The sequence below is a fragment of the Somniosus microcephalus genome, chromosome 33 (assembly GCF_052327205.1).
Source record: "Somniosus microcephalus isolate GS21.2 chromosome 33, FLI_Smic_1.0, whole genome shotgun sequence".
NCBI lineage: Eukaryota > Metazoa > Chordata > Chondrichthyes > Squaliformes > Somniosidae > Somniosus > Somniosus microcephalus.
The window spans coordinates 33987651-34003810 of NC_141019.1; the positions used below are offsets into that span (position 1 = coordinate 33987651).

Sequence of the window (16160 nt, forward strand, 5' to 3'; positions counted from 1 at the left end):
AGGGGTCACAGTCTAAGGATAAGGGGTAAGCCATTTAGGACAGAGATGAGGAGGAATTTCTTTACCCAGAGAGTGGTGAACCTGTGGAATTCTCTACCACAGAGGGCGGTGGAGGCCAATTCATTAAATATATTCAAGAAGGAGTTGGATATATTTCTTAAGGCTAAGGGGATCAAGGGATATGGGGAGATGGCAGGGACAGGGTACTGAGTTTGGATGATCAGCCATGATCTCATTAAATGGCGGAGCAGGCTCGAGGGGCCGGAATGGCCTACTCCTGCTCCTATCTTCTGCGTTTCTATGTTCCTAATCTCTAGGGACTATAGGCCATGTCTACTCAATCTCCCCTCATAGGACAATCCCCTCATCCCAGGAATCAGTCTGGAGACTCTTCGTTACACCCCCTCCAATGCCAGCACCCCCGCCAAGGCAAGTATATCCTTCCTTAGGCAAGGTGGCCAAGTCTGTATCCCTCTGACCAAGAGCAGGTCTCCTGCCCAAAGCCGAAGCTGGAGTAGGGCCCAGAAAACAAGGTGCACAGGCCTGGGTGGCTCGGCATTCACTCTGAGCCAGATCACGTCTTTGTTTGACGGCTCCACAAAGACCAGGAATGGCGACAGAGGAAGAAGCCGACCAGGACAGACCACCTGGCCGGCCCTTAGCCTGCCACTGCGACGGAACGACAAGAGAATCCGGCCCGAGGACCAGCCCCCACCCCTTACCTCCCAGTACTTCGTCTTGCTGACTCCCTCCGAGTAGGCGCGGGCGAAGCCGCTCTCGCTGTTCAGTGCGGTGATGGCGGCGCTGAGCTGGGACATCGGGTGCAGGTTGTTTGGGAAGTTGTCCAGCATCGTGACGACGTGAGACGGCAAGGCAGCCCGCTTTGCCCACTCTTTGGACACCCAGGTGGTCTGCCGGACAGGAGATAAAATTTTTAAAAAAACACAACACACACTGCGTCAGTCTTGGAACGATCGAGAGTTGGACAGCCAAACACCAAGCTGCAGCCTTTACAGGCGAATGAATGAAACCGCTCCGTAAACCCAAGCTAAAAATACAACTTGCCGACTAAAGAGGTGTCATAGGAATTGCTAGACATCCGGCTCAGTGCAGCAAGACTCGAGGCAAATTCCATTACCTGCTCCTGGGTGGGGACCTCTCCCGTCACTAGCAGCCAGAACAGACCTTCAGGAAGCGGCTCCTCTCCTCCGGGTGCTTTAGGTAGTAGCTTCTGGCACTCTGGTATGCTGTAGCCACGGAAACGAATACCCTGGCGAAGAGGCGAAAGACTGGGTCAGGAATTCACATTCGAACGGTCAGCTCAAACTCCACACGCCACACAGCTAGCTCGAGGAACAGCACCTCATCTTCCGATTAGGCACTTTACAGCCTTCCGGACTCAATATCGAGTTCAACAATTTCAGATCATAACCTCGGCCCCTATTACATTTTCATTTTTTATCCACACTTTTGGTTTCTGCCTTTTCTCTCTCCCACATGGCAGCTGTCTCTCACTCTGCCAGCGCATTTCACACTTCATCTAGAGCCATTGTCTGTTTCTTTACCTGCCCTATTACAGGAAACTTTGTTATATCCGGCACCGACGGGACGCCGATCTATCAAAACTGCCGGACATACAAAGTTGATGTTGAAGCATACGGAGGTTTTCATCTCCGTATCTGACAACAAACACTGTTGCTTAGCAACAGCTTGTAAACAGTCGGCCCGTACCTTGGAAGCATCTCTGTAGCTTAGCAACAGCTTCAGAGAGACTTTCCAGAGCCCGACTGTTGAAAACAAAGCCACGAGAAGAAAAAAAAACCTAACGAAACGGCTCCCGATTTCTGCCGGTAGAGCGAGGTTTCCGGACATACAACCTCCGGATAAACCAAAGTTTCCTGTACCACCTCGTCTCACCTTGAATATCTCTTAATGTCTCTTCACCTCTCGCTGACCTTCCCTTTTGTTCTTTCAGCCCCTCCCCCATTTCCCAGCCCCCAGACTGCCTTTTAATCCGTTTCATTTCCTGCCTTTTTCCCCCCCTCAGTTCTGAAGAAGGGTTTCGACCTGAAACGTTGACTGTTTCTCTCTCTCTCCACGGATGTTGCCTGGCCTGTGGAGTTTTCCCAGTGTCCTCTGTTGTTATTTTAGATTCGGGGCGACATCATTCTAGCTCACTGCTTCGACCGCTTTCCCCTGAACAGCAACAACAACTTGTATTTATACAGCGCCTTTAACGTAGTAAAACGTCCCAAGGCGCTGCCATAGGAGCGTTATCACACAAAATTTGAGACGGAGCCATAAGGAGCTTGGTCAAAGGTAGGTTTTATGGGGCATCTTAAAGGAGGAAAGAGAAGTAGAGGCCTGGGGAGGTTTAGGGAGGGAATTCCAGAGCTTGGGACCCAGGCAGCTGAAGGAACAGCCGCCAATGGTGGAGCGATTAAAATCAGTGAGGCGCAAGAGGCCAGAATTGGCAGACCGCACTCGGCGGGAGGGGGGGGGGGGGGGGGGGGGGTTGTAGGGCTGGAGGAGATTAGAGAGATAGGGAGGGGCGAGGCCATGGAGGGATTTGAAAACAAGGATGAGAATTTTAAAATCGAGCGCCAGGGCAAAGCACAAGAAAGGTGTAAACTCAACACTTTACTGTAAGAACATAAGAAATAGGAGGAGTAGGCCATTCGGCCCCTCGAGCCTGTTCCACCATTCAATGAGATCATGACCGATCATCCAAATTCAGTACCCTGTCCCTGCTTTCTCCGCGCATCCCTTTAGCCTTAAGAAATATATCTAACTCCTTCTTGAATATATTTAATAAGTTGGCCTCAACTGCTTTCTGTGGTAGAGAATTCCACAGGTTCACCACTCTCTGGGTGAAGAAATTCCTCCTCATCTCTGTCCTAAATGGCTTACCCCTTATCCTCAGACTGTGACCCCTGGTTCTGGACTCCCCCGCCATCGGGAACATCCTTCCTGCATCTAGTCTGTCTAGTCCTGTTAAAATTTTATACGTTTCAATGAGATCCCCTCTCATTCTTCTAAACGCTAGCGAGTACAAGCCCAATCGACCTAATCTCTCCTCCTAAATCATTCCTGCCATCCCAGGTATCAGTCTGGTGAATCTTCGCTGCACTCCCTCCATGGCAAGAACATCCTTCCTCCGATAAGGCGACCAAAACTGCACACAATGCTCAAGGTGTGGTCTCACCAAGGCCCTGTACAACTGCAGCAAGACATCCTTGCTCCTGTACTCGAATCCTCTCGCTACGATTGCCAACATATCTCATGTGTCTCAGTGTCAAATTCCGTTTGATGCTGCTGCTGTGAAGCGCCATGGGACGTTTTACTACGTTAAAGGCGCTATATAAATGCAAGATGCTGTTGATTCTTTTCCTGTTTCTGGCGAAGGTCTGGTGCAGTGCGCAAGGTACCCAAGGTAAGACTCAGCAGCTGCGAATCCCCACCAGTAAAAGTTAGACTAGGACTTAACGTGGTCACATCACATCGACGTCGTAACGAAGAAGGCATGCCAGCGCCTGTTCTTCCTCAGGAGACTGAAGAAATTTGGAATGGCCCCCCAGATTCTCACCAACTTCTACCGGTGCACCATCGAGAGTATCCCGTCCGGCTGTATCACTACCTGGTATGGCAACTGCACCGCCACAGACCGCAAGGCTCTACAGATGGTGGTGAAAGCTGTACAACATACTATAGGAATTAAACTACCTGCTGTGCAGGATATCTACCCCGAGAGGTGCCGGGGGAAGGCCCTGAGAATCATTAAAGACGCGAGCCACCCCAGCCACAACCTCTTCACCCTGCTCCCGTCCGGTAAGAGATACCGAAGCATACGGTCTCGTACCAGCAGGTTTCGAAACAGCTTCTACCCCCAGGCCATAAGACTCATGAATGTATAATTTATTACTGTTGTTTTATTTATTATTACTGTATTTCTATTAGTATTTTATCATTGTTATGCCATATTTATTCCAATGTTGGGAGGACTCGTAAAAATCAACATTTCATAGTGCAGTACACACGTCTGCTGCATATATGACAAATAAAATTGAATTGAATTGAAAACTAGCGTGACCATCACAGAGCACCTGTTTGGGGTGGGTCGTATCCAATGAAGGATCGGGACCGTTTTGTTACAACATTGGGCACACACAAAGCCAAGCATGCGCAGAGAGACTTCACAAACAATAACTCTGTACCTCCTCTGGATCCAGCACGGATGTTTCATACACCAGGCCCTTCATTCCTCTCATACCACCGTACACCTGAGGGGGGGAGAAATCAGCAACCAGTTACAATCTTCAAAAACTCCATTCAACTAGGAGCAGGAGTCGGCCATTCAGCCCCTCGAGCCTGCTCCGCCATTCAATCAGATCGCGGCTGATCTGTAAAGACGAGGACGGATTGTAACGACGTCAATACAGGCTGATTATCAGGCGATACAAATCACGTGTCAACGGGTATAACAAAAGTGCCGTTCTTAACAAGAAATAAGCATCTAGTGTGTCGTATTTTCCATTCAAAGTAGCCCCCGTTTTACAAAAGACCACGAACCCCTCCGCGCTAAAACAACTCCCTTGCTGCCACGGAAAGCTTTCCCTCCTGTGATGTCGATCACAAGGGGAAGCTTTCCGTGTGTAAACAGCATGGGTGGGGGGGTCTGCAAAATAGCGTCAAGGCCACGCCATAGCTGGGGGAACCAATCCGCAGGCCAGGAATGCAAATATCTCCTTCCCCCCCCCTCCAAAGAAACAGAAACAAAATCTAACTCGTACCATGTCAACATTGATTTGTCCAATGACGGTTTTGCCATGTTGCTGTTTGAAGGCTTTGACCCTGGATTGCTCCTTAGGGATAAGTTCAGCAAGAACCTCTTTCAAATTCTAGGAAGACAAAAGCGTTTATTAAATGTTTCATACAACAACACAGACGGGATCAGCTGCTTCTTCCACGGCGTCTCTTACCTTTTTTTTTTTTTAATAAACAGAACACTTTAACCTCATTTTTTTTGGACCCTAGCGTCAGGATCAAGCGCCAACGAGTCAAGTCCAGCACAGGTCAGGTGCAGGGTGAGATTTCGCCCCCATGGGGCTCCACAACTGCCTTCTCCAGCCTCAGGAGTGTCGGCGAGAATCTCTCAGCACAGAAAGAGGCCTTTCGGCCCGACACCGAAGTAACCTCCGAAGCGGCCAGTGTGCCATTTCCCAGCTCCCACACTAAACTATCCGCTGTGGGAGCGAGGGGAGAAGAGGGGTTCATTGAATCAACGGGTCGCCGCTATCGGTAGTGGGGAAAATGCTAGAGTCCATTATAAAAGATGTAATAGCAGAGCACTTGGAAAACAGCGACAGGATCGGACAAAGTCAATATGGATTTACAAAAGGTAAATCGTGCTTGACTAATCTACTGGAATTTTTTTTGAGGATATAACTGGTAGAATAGATAAGGGAAAACCAGTGGATGTGGTGCATTTGGACTTTCAGAAGGCTTTCGATAAGGTCCCGCATAAAAGACGAGCGTGCAAAGTTAAAGCACATGGGATTGGGGGTAAGGTACTGACTTGGATAGAGAACTGGTTGGCAGACAGGAAGCAAAGAGTTGGAATAAATGGGTCTTTTTCCGAGTGGAAGGCAGTGACTAGTGGGGTACCACAGGGATCGGTGCTGGGACCCCAGTTATTCACAATATATATTAATGATCTAGACGAGGGAACTAGATGTAATATCTCCAAGTTTGCAGATGACACAAAGTTGGGTGGGCGTGTGTGCTGTGAGGAGGATGCAGAGAAACTCCAGTACGATTTGGACAGGTTGGGTGATTGGGCAGAAGTATGGCAGATGCAGTATAATGTGGATAAATGCAAGGTTATCCACTTTGGTGGCAAAAACAGGAAGGCAGATTATTATCTGAACAGCAATCGATTCAGAAATGGGGAAGTGCAACGAGACCGGTGTGTCCTTGTGCACCAGTCGCTGAAGGTAAGCGTGCAGGTGCAGCAGGCGCTTAAGAAGGCAAATGGTATGCTGGCCTTCATAGCTAGAGGATTCGAGTATAGGAGCAAGGATGTCTTGCTGCAGTTGTACAGGGCCTTGGTGAGACCACACCTTGAGTATTGTGCGCCGTTTTGGTCGCCTTATCTGAGGAAGGATGTTCTTGCCACGGAGGGAGTGCAGCGAAGATTCACCAGACTGATACCTGGGATGGCAGGAATGACGTATGAGGAGAGATTGGGTCGATTAGGCTAATACTCGCTGGAGTTTAGAAGAATGAGAGGGGATCTCATTGAAACTTATAAAATTCTAACAGGACTAGACAGACTAGATGCAGGAAGGATGTTCCCGATGGCGGGGGAGTCCAGAACCAGGGGTCACAGTCTAAGGATAAGGGATAAGCCATTTAGGACTGAGATGAGGAGGAATTTCTTCACCCAGAGAGTGGTGAACCTGTGGAATTCTCTACCACAGAAGGCAGTTGAGGCCAATTCATTAAATATATTAAAGAAGGAGTTAGATATATTTAAGGCTAAAGGGATCAAGGGATATGGGGAGAAAGCAGGGACAGGGTACTGAATTTGGATGATCAGCCATGATCTCATTGAATGGCGGAGCAGGCTCGAGGGGCCGAATGGCCTACTCCTGCTACTATCTTCTATGTTTCTATATCTACCAATATGGCCAGCAGCACATACATCAAGAGCGCACAGCAGGGAGACAGACAGGCAGTGAGAGAGACATGAGAGTGTAAGGCAGAAGGCATGCATCGACAGCTATAACAGACAATACAAGTAGGCCTTTACACTATGCCCACTTCACACTGAATTAGCAAATCGACCAGGACAAGAGAGATGTAGAAGAGAGGCTACTTACTGATGAGGAGCTTTTATTCCTTGCAGCAACTACGATGCATGCAGTGTTCTGTAAAACACAGAGTTTTCTTTCAGTACAGTTATATATTAACGTCACACAGTAAACACATCAGAGCAGGGTGCTGGCCCCAAGCTGTGGAATTCCCTCCCTAAACCTCACCGCCTCACTCTCTCCTCAAAACCTCTCTCTTTGACCAATCTGTCACAATCTCGCCTTATGTGGCTCGGTGTCAAATCTTGTTTGATAATCGCTCCCGTGAAGCGCCTCGGGACGTTTTACAACGTTAAAGGCGCTGTATAAAGACAAGCTGTTGTTCAATCCAATTTACTGACTAATAAAATCAGGCAACAACGGTGTTACATCATGGGAACGCGTGGCTTCTGGCCAAGTTCAGCTGAGGGGGTAAAATTCATGCCTGAACAGCCAGCTGACCACAACTGTGCGGCCACGAGAGAAATTGTCTGTCGTCACTTTCTCTATTAGCTGTTCATTGCTGACGCCCTCCAAACGGTGGAAGGTTTTAAAAAGAGGGTGCAGACAGGCTTGTGCTGAAGGCATGGAGGCAAACAGGCCACACAGAGTCTTTGGGTTGTTTGTTTCCCCCTTTTGATGCAAAATATACCAGAAAACTATGTAATAAGACAGCACTCCCTCCAGCCCTATATCCAAATCATTGATGCACGCAGTCAATAGAACACAACCCCGTGGGGCACCTCGATCCATTCCCGACCACTCAGAAACTGCCCTCAATTGCTGCTCTATTTCCTCCTCCTAACCAGTTCTCAATTTTTAAAATTTCCATCCTTGTTTTCAAATCCCTCCTGGGCCTCGCGCCCCCCTCCCTATCTCTATAACCTCCTCCAGCCCTACAACCCTCCAGAGATCTCCGCGCTCCTCCAATTCTGGCCTCAAGCACCCCCGATTCCCATCGCTCCACCATTGGCGGCCGTGCCTTCAGCCGCCTGGGCCCCTAAGCTCTGGAATTCCCTCCCTAAACCTCTCTGCCTCACTCTCTCCTACTGTAAGACGCTCCTTCGAACCTACCTCTTTGACCAATCTGTCACAATCTCTCATGTGGCTCAATGTCAAATTTTGTTTGATAACATAAGAAATAGGAGCAGGAGTAGGCCAATCGGCCCCTCGAGCCTGCTCCGCCATTCAATAAGATCATGGCTGATCTGATCCTAACTGCCAATCCACTATCACAGAACCATCTCCTGAATCTAACAGAATTAGACACACGAAATAGGAGCAGGATCAGGCTACACGGCCCCTGGGCCCGCTCCGCTACCCACAGGGCCATGACCGATCCGAACCTAGACTCATGCCCAAATTCCTGCCCGCTCCCCGTAACCCTTTACTTCTAGGAAACTGTCTATTCCGGTTTTAAATTTATGTAATGATGTAGCTTCTACAGCTTTTTGGGGCAGCATATTCCATGGACCTACCACCCTCTGAGTGAAGTAGTTCCTCCTCATCTCAGTTTTGAAAGAGCAGCCCCTTATTCTAAGACTATGCCCCCTAGTTCTAGTTTCACCCATCATCGGGAACATCTTCCCCGCATCCACCCGATCCAACCCCTTCACAATCTTATATGTTTCAATAAGATCGCCTCTCATTCTTCTGAACTCCAATGAGTAGAGTCCCAATCTACTCAACCTCTCCTCATATGTCCATCCCCTCATCCCCGGGATTAACCGAGTGAACCTTCTTTGTACTGACTCGAGAGCAAGTGTGTCCTTTCTTAAGTATGGACACCAAAACTGTACGCAGTATTCCAGGTGCAGCCTCACCAAGACCTTGTACAACTGAAGCAATACCTCCCTATTTTTATATTCTATCCCCCTAGCAATGAAAGCCAACATTCCATTGGCCTTCTTAATCACTTGCTGCACCTGCATACTAACCTTTTGAGTTTCGTGCACCAGGACCCCCAGATCCCTTTGTACTTCAGTACTTTCCAGTTTCTTGCCATTAATCGCTCCTGTGAAGCGCCTTGGGACGTTTACTGTGTTAAAGGCACTGGATAAATACAAGCTGTTGTTCAATCCAATTTACTACCCTCCCCTAACTCTGTACTTTATCTTCTCCGATCGTCTTCTGTGCTGTATCTCATCAAATACTTTCCAACAGCCTACACACACACATCCACTGCATTCCCCCATCGGTTTGTCAAGCACGATCCTTTCCGAAATTTGCGTTGGCTGCTTCTCATTATCTTCATCTAGATATTTAGCAATTCTGTCCTAAATTAAAGATTCAAACATTTTTCCTACCACAGACTAAACCAACTGTCTTGTAATTACCGGGAATAGCTCCGTCCGTCTCTCTTGGTGAAATGGGGCATTACATTGGCCACGCTCCAGTCCTCCAGCGCACACGCTTAATAAGAGCCCGAAATATAATTCCGAGGGCAAATGCTATTCCTTGCCCAGTTTCCAACAGGTAACTTGGATTATGTTCAATCAGGTCCTGGCACTTAGCTGTCTTCCAGCAATACTACCGTCTCCAATACTTTTCCTTCCAGTTATTATTACAATATTTCAGTCTCACTTAATTCAGGAATTACTTCGACAACTCCCGTTTGTACACAGCACCTTTAACGTAGCAAAACGTCTCAAGGTGCTTCACAGGAGCGTAAACCAGACAAAAATCTGACACCGAGACACATCAGGAGATATTCGGACAGGTGACCAAAAAAAGCTTGGTCAAAGAGGGAGGTTTTAAAAAGGAGGAGAGGGAGGCAGAGGGGTTTAGGGAGGGAATTCCAGAGCTTCGGGTCCAGGCGGCTGAAGGCACAGCCGCTGTCGCCAATACCCTGCACAATATCCTTCTGTTTAAAACACTGATACCAAGTCCTCGTTCTGTATTCGCACCAGTTTGCACTTACCCCCCACTATCTCTCCTCACATTTAACAATCCTCCGATATAGCTGTAGAATTCTTTGCTGTTCTTTTTAGTATATATTTCAGGATACTCTCACAGAATCACAGAAACCCCACAATGCAGAGAGGCGCCATTTCGGCCCATCGAGCCTGCACCGACACATAGCCCACCCGACCCCCGTAACCCCTACACCAACACATATCCCACCCTATCCTCGTAACCCCACGTATTTAATCCCCCTAACACTAAGGGTCAATTTATCATAGCCAATCAACCTAACCCGCACATCTTTGGACCGTGGGAGGAAACCGGAGCACCCGGAGGAAACCCACGCAAACACGGGGAGAATGTGCAAACTCCACACAGACAGTCACCCGAGGCCGGATTCGAACCCGGGTCCCTGGCGGTGAGGCAACAGTGCTAACCACTATGCCACCGTGCTCTCCTCATACTCCTTCCTTATCCTTCTCAACCGCTCATGTTCTCGTATCACACCTATGGTATATACCCCTCTTCAAATTTAGTTTGTTTCTAACCTCTATTTATCCACAGCATTCTGCAACTTGAAGCAAGTGATATATATTTATTCTCCCCCCTTTCTTTTACAAGATGTCCCTTTGTTGATCTGCCGTCCCGGAGTGCCGATATAACTTTCTACCTCCCCCTAGCGAGCGCATTAATCTCCGTGAAACCGGCCCTATTCCAATCTGGTTTCCCGAGTTTCGGTACTAAACTTTTTTCCTTTTTATATTTGGACCTTAAACCCCAAGTTATGGTCACTGCACGCTGGCATTTAACTCATCTGCCCTCTTCCCCTTGAGAAAGGTGTCCTGCACATGTTGTAGGAATTCTAACTATTTTTCTCCACCTACTCCCTCCCCATCTCGATGAGAGAACAGGAAACTCTATTATCCGGCACCGACGGGACCGGCGTGGTGCCGGTTTATCAAAAGGTCCGGATTACAGAGAGGTATAGCAAAAGGTACGAGAGCCCCGTACACAGCAACAAATCCAGGCTTCCCCGTTGCTTAGCAACAGCTGCAAGAACCCCGGCCACAAGATCCAGGCGTCCCTGCTGCTTCGCAACAGATGCAGGAACCCCGGTTACACAGCCACAGATCCAGGAACGGCCACTAATATGAAGTAAAACTTAGCTGAACCTACTCCTGAATTATGCCGGTTAACAGAGATTTTCCAGTTATTTTGGTGCCGGTAAATCGAGAGTTTCCTGTAATTAAAATCTCTTTGAACAGAGGTTTGATTTTTAACACTCAGCCCCAAAGGAATGAAGGAGTTTCTCTTGAAACAGCAACTAGGTAACGACACATTATTACACATCTTTAAAAGTGCAGGCAATTACCCAGAAATGAGGGCGCTTCTTGAAAAGTAAACCACGTAATGATATAAATTTACCCAAATTTAAAAAATGCAGTTGATTCACCAGAAACGAGGAGGGGGTGGGGTGGGGTGGGTTCTCTCGCTGAAATTAAAGTAAAGCTGTAACTGAATATCGAGTGGTTTCAGAAAAGTCTGTCCTAGCTCCGGTTCAAATATGCAGCGTGCGAATGAAAGGCGCGGTTTTTCAAGCAGAGCGAGGCTCATTATTTCGGGCAACCATTTTGACCAGCGAGGCAGCTGCCCGTTACTGAAATGGACAAGCGAGCACACCCAAAAGCCGGTGCAGGGTCACTTCAGGTCGCTCCCTAGCCGTCTAGCAGCTAGTTAATGGCTGCAGATCTCACTGAGCAAGAGCACTGACCTTATCTAAACAAGCCAGATATCTAGCTTTAAAAAAAAAAAATTAATCTCAAAGGCTGGTTCAATACGATAAAGGAAAACGCACACAATACAGCAAGTGCTCGACACCGCTGCATGTGGAATCGTACAGCGACTGGCCTGTCCCCTCAGAACACCAGTCATAGAGGATAGGAGCAGGGGTAGGCCATTCGGCCCCTCGAGCCTGCTCCGCCATTCAATGAGATCATGGCTGATCATCCAAACTCAGTACCCTGTCCCTGCCTTCTCCCTATATCCCTTGATCCCTTTAGCCTTAAGAAATATATCCAACTCCTTCTTGAATATATTTAATGAATTGGCCTCTACTGCCTTCTGCGGTAGAGAATTCCACAGGTTCACCACTCTCTGGGTGAAGAAATTCCTCCTCATCTCTGTCCTAAATGGCTTCCCCCTTATCCTTAGACTGTGACCCCTGGTTCGGGACTCCCTGACCATCGGGAACATCCTTCCTGCATCTAGTCCTGTTAGAATTTTATAAGTTTCAATGAGATCCCCTCTCATTCTTCTAAACTCCAGCGAGTATAAGCCCAATCGACCCAATCTCTCCTCATACGTCATTCCTGCCATCCCAGGTATCAGCCTGGTGAATCTTCGCTGCACTCCCTCCATGGCAAGAACATCCTTCCTCAGACAAGGCGACCAAAACTGCACACAATACTCAAGGTGCGGTCTCACCAAGGCCCTGTACAACCGCAGCAAGGCATGTCAAAGCATTTCCACACAAAAACCCTGACTGCACCCAGGAGCGTCTGTCCTTTCTCTCCCACGCGCCCAACCTTGGTCAAAGGAAATAAACAGCTCGCTAATGATTTAAAACTGGTCAATTAGCAGTCGTAATCTTGTTGTGGCAAAAAAATAAGAAATGGCTCCCAACTTTCACAGGCAGGTCCAAAAACAACGGTAATAAAACTACAATCGCTATCAAAATATTTAGAACTATGTAATTATGAGTGCCAGCACTGAGCCACAGCTTTAACAAAGATTATTTTAGTTTTGATTCATCAAGTTTTAAATGGTAATTCTGAAGAAAACATAGCAACCCTTCTGATGAATTTGTAAATGCCCTTTAACTGTGTGTGTGTTCGTGGGGCGGGTGTGTCATTAAGAGAATACTGTAGGACAATCACAAATGGGGTGATTGCGAGAGATTCCTGCGCAGTCGGAAGATCATTCAATGTACCCGAGCGTACAAATGTTCACACTCAGCCAGGACGGTGACTCACCAGGTCCGATAAAACACATGCACACGTGAACTCGAAGGAGTTGGACAGAAAAATCAATCAGGGTCATTTGGCAGTCAACTGTGCACTTGTTTTTTTTTTTAAATGCTGGAGGCAGTCAGATTAAGCAAAACGGTCTCTTCCGGTGCCGTGCATTCCTATCTCCTTACGATTCATCTGCACCGACAACTTAAATAGACTTAAGTCACAGACATCCGCTCCACCCAGAACAGCGGAGAAATTCGCAAACTCCCACAAAGCAGAAGTCAAGCGCCACAGTGCGATGCACGTCTGGAACTAGCTGCATCTGGCTCAAATTGTAACTGCGATAACAGGCAACGCAAACCTTTCCATTAAGCCTACTGTCGAGTGTGTTAGTAATGCATCCTGGGCCAAAACAGCCAAACACATCTACTGAACTGTTCAAATCAAATCAACTTTTATTGTCATTGTTAGTGCACAAGTGCAGTACAACAAAATGTAGGCTTGCGGCTCCCGAGAGTGTACATTTGGATTAAGACATTTAAACATTCAACATACATTTGGCTTGTAGTATATTAACATAAGCATAACCATAATAAAGTGCATTGGCAGATGTGCAGGCTTTAGAGTTTATTTGTGGAGTTCAGTAGGATGACAGCCCTGGGAAAGAAGCTGTTCCTAAATCTGGTCGTACGGGTGCGAATGCATCTGTAGCGTCTCCCAGATGGCAGGAGGGCGAACAGACTGTGGCTGGGGTGGGTAGGGTCTTTGATGATATACCAGAAACGCTGTCTACGGAGGTCACGGTCTATGTGCTCTGTGGTCGGTAGCCGGGTGCCGGTAGTGCGTTGGACAGTTTTGACTACCCGCTGCAGGGCTTTCCGGTCATAGTAGCTACAGCTGCCATACCATACTGTGATACAGTTCGTCAGGATGCTCTCTATTGTGCAGCGGTAAAAGTTAGAGAGGATCAGGGGTGACAGGTTACATCCCTTCAACCTCCTTAGGAAATATAGGTGCTGCTGGGCCTTCTTCACCAGAGAGGAGGTGTTGAGGGACCAGGAGAGGTCTTCCGTGATGTGGACTCCGAGGAACTTAAAGCTGTCCACCCTTTCCACCACAGCCCCATGGATGTGGATGGGGGTGTGAGTTCCGTCTTTAGACTTCCTGAAGTCCACAATGATTTCTTTGGTTTTCTTGGTGTTAAGGGCCAGGTTGTTATCGGCGCACCACTTCACGAGATGCTGGACCTGCTCCCTGTAGGCTGACTCATCGTTGTTGGTGATCTGGCCTACTACCGTGGTGTCATCCGCAAACTTGATGATGGTGTTGGAACCATTATTGTTCCAACTGTTATTGGACATCTTGCAGTAGATTTTGGATTGGGAGAGATTGGAGACGGAGGGCAAGTGCACTGCTAATTTTTTTAAAAATACAGCCAGGGTTCCCAAACCGGGTTGCTGTCCAGCAACTCCTACTGAAAAACACATGGGGGGGGGGGTGCCAGGCTTGGGAGTGATGCCCTACACAGTCAAATAGCCTGCTGGCACAACATCACAAGAGAAGTGACTGCTGTTTTAGCTGTGCAGTTTAACACTGTAGTGGCCTTGCCAATTGAACATGTATGATTGTTGAGTGCATCAAGTCTCCGAGGTCTCAACCGCTTCCTTGGCGATTTCAAAACCATTCATGGAGTGCACGTCTCCTCATGTTAGTGTTCAATTTAATCTCCAAAATGTTTCCTGCACATGTCCAACCTCATTCTGTAATTAGAGCCGCTCCCTCCAGTCCCACTGCTCTGCCTAGTCTGCCAAATTTGACTGATTTTGCAATGGAATTTATTAATTCAAATCGCTGGATGAAAATTAGAAATATTAACAGTCTCAACACCGAGCCCTGGGACAACCCACTCTTTAAAAACGAGCAAATAAATCTAAACAATATTCTCTTCCAACATATCCAACCTGCATTACAGTTCGCTACCCCTGCATTACTATTTCCTATTTGTTAGTGTTTAAAATGGCAGCTACAACAGATTTTGTGGCTTCTGCAGGCTACAATATTTATGTAGAGGTAGACTTTCGAAGCACAGCCATCAATGATGCATCAGAACCTCCATTTCCAGATGGCATGGCTGGTGTCATTACTCAGTAATCCAACACTAGAGCTATAAACAGTTTCACCTTGCTACCAGTGAGTGGACAGAGATAGCACAGTGTGCGTGACCGGGCTGCTAAAATACCAGTGCGTTTACTTATAACAAAAAATCAGCCTCTACAACCCTCCCTATCTCTGTAACCTCCTCCAGCCCCCTACAACCCTCCCTATCTCTGTAACCTCCTCCAGCCCCTACAACCCTCCCCATCTCTGTAACCTCCTCCAGCCCCTACAACCCTCCCCATCTCTGTAACCTCCTCCAGCCCCTACAACCCTCCCTATCTCTGTAACCTCCTCCAGCCCCTACAACCCTCCCTATCTCTGTAACCTCCTCCAGCCCCTACAACCCTTCCTATCTCTGTAACCTCCTCCAGCCCTACAACCCTCCCCATCTCTGTAACCCCCTACAACCCTCCCTATCTCTGTAACCCCCAACCGCCCTCCCTATCTCTGTAACCTCCTCCAGCCCCTACAACCCTCCCCATCTCTGTAACCTCCTCCAGCCCCCTACAACCCTCCCTATCTCTGTAACCCCCTACAGCCCTCCCTATCTCTAACCTCCTCCAGCCCCCTACAACCCTCCCTGTCTCTGTAAGCCCCTACAACCCTCCCCATCTCTGCAACCTCCTCCAGCCCTACAAGAACTCTGCGCTCCTCCAATTCTTGCCTCTTGCGCATCTCTGATTTTGAATCACTCCACCATTGGCAGCCGTGCCGCCAGCTGCCTGGGCCTTAAGCTCTGGAATTCCCTCTCAACAACTCTCCGCCTCTCTTTCCTCATGGGTGAACGGAACTCGGTGCGAGTTAGGATACGGGCAGCATGGTTTTGGATGAGCTCAGGTTTACAGAAGGTGCAAGGTGGGAGGCTAGCCTGGAGAGCCTCCAGTCTCGCAGGCTAGCCCACACCCCTCCATTCTCCCACCCCTCGCTTCCTGCCCAACGTCTCCCTTCCCCCAGGGCCACGGACATTAATTGTAGCACTCCCACCGCCACCGCTGCCCAGGGATCAGCCCACAGCACAGCTCACACCCGGGACCTTCTGGTCCACATGGCCCCGGTTACACACTGAATTTACTTTGCAACACCATGGACGGCTGAGGGAGTGACGAGGCAGAAAACCAACGCATGGTCTCAAACCATTGCAGCCAAGTTTGAAAGGTGCATGAACGATATCTGAATGAAGATTGGATTAAAGGCTTTTTTTTTGTGTTAAACCGCACGCACTTTCTGGAAACGG

The 16160-nt window shown here is 48.3% G+C and overlaps 1 protein-coding gene across 1 annotated transcript in view; it reads right to left on the bottom strand.

The window, feature by feature from the left end:
- The window catches only part of cs (citrate synthase), a 66250-nt gene that overhangs the window by 19044 nt on the left and 31046 nt on the right, over positions 1 to 16160 (bottom strand). The window contains exons 2-6 of the mRNA XM_085973006.1: positions 6882 to 6929; positions 4791 to 4898; positions 4215 to 4280; positions 1139 to 1270; positions 723 to 911 (exon numbers count right to left, since the gene is read on the bottom strand). Of these exons, the coding sequence (XP_085829132.1) occupies positions 723 to 911; positions 1139 to 1270; positions 4215 to 4280; positions 4791 to 4898; positions 6882 to 6929 (543 nt within the window). The remainder of the gene's footprint in view (positions 1 to 722; positions 912 to 1138; positions 1271 to 4214; positions 4281 to 4790; positions 4899 to 6881; positions 6930 to 16160) is intronic.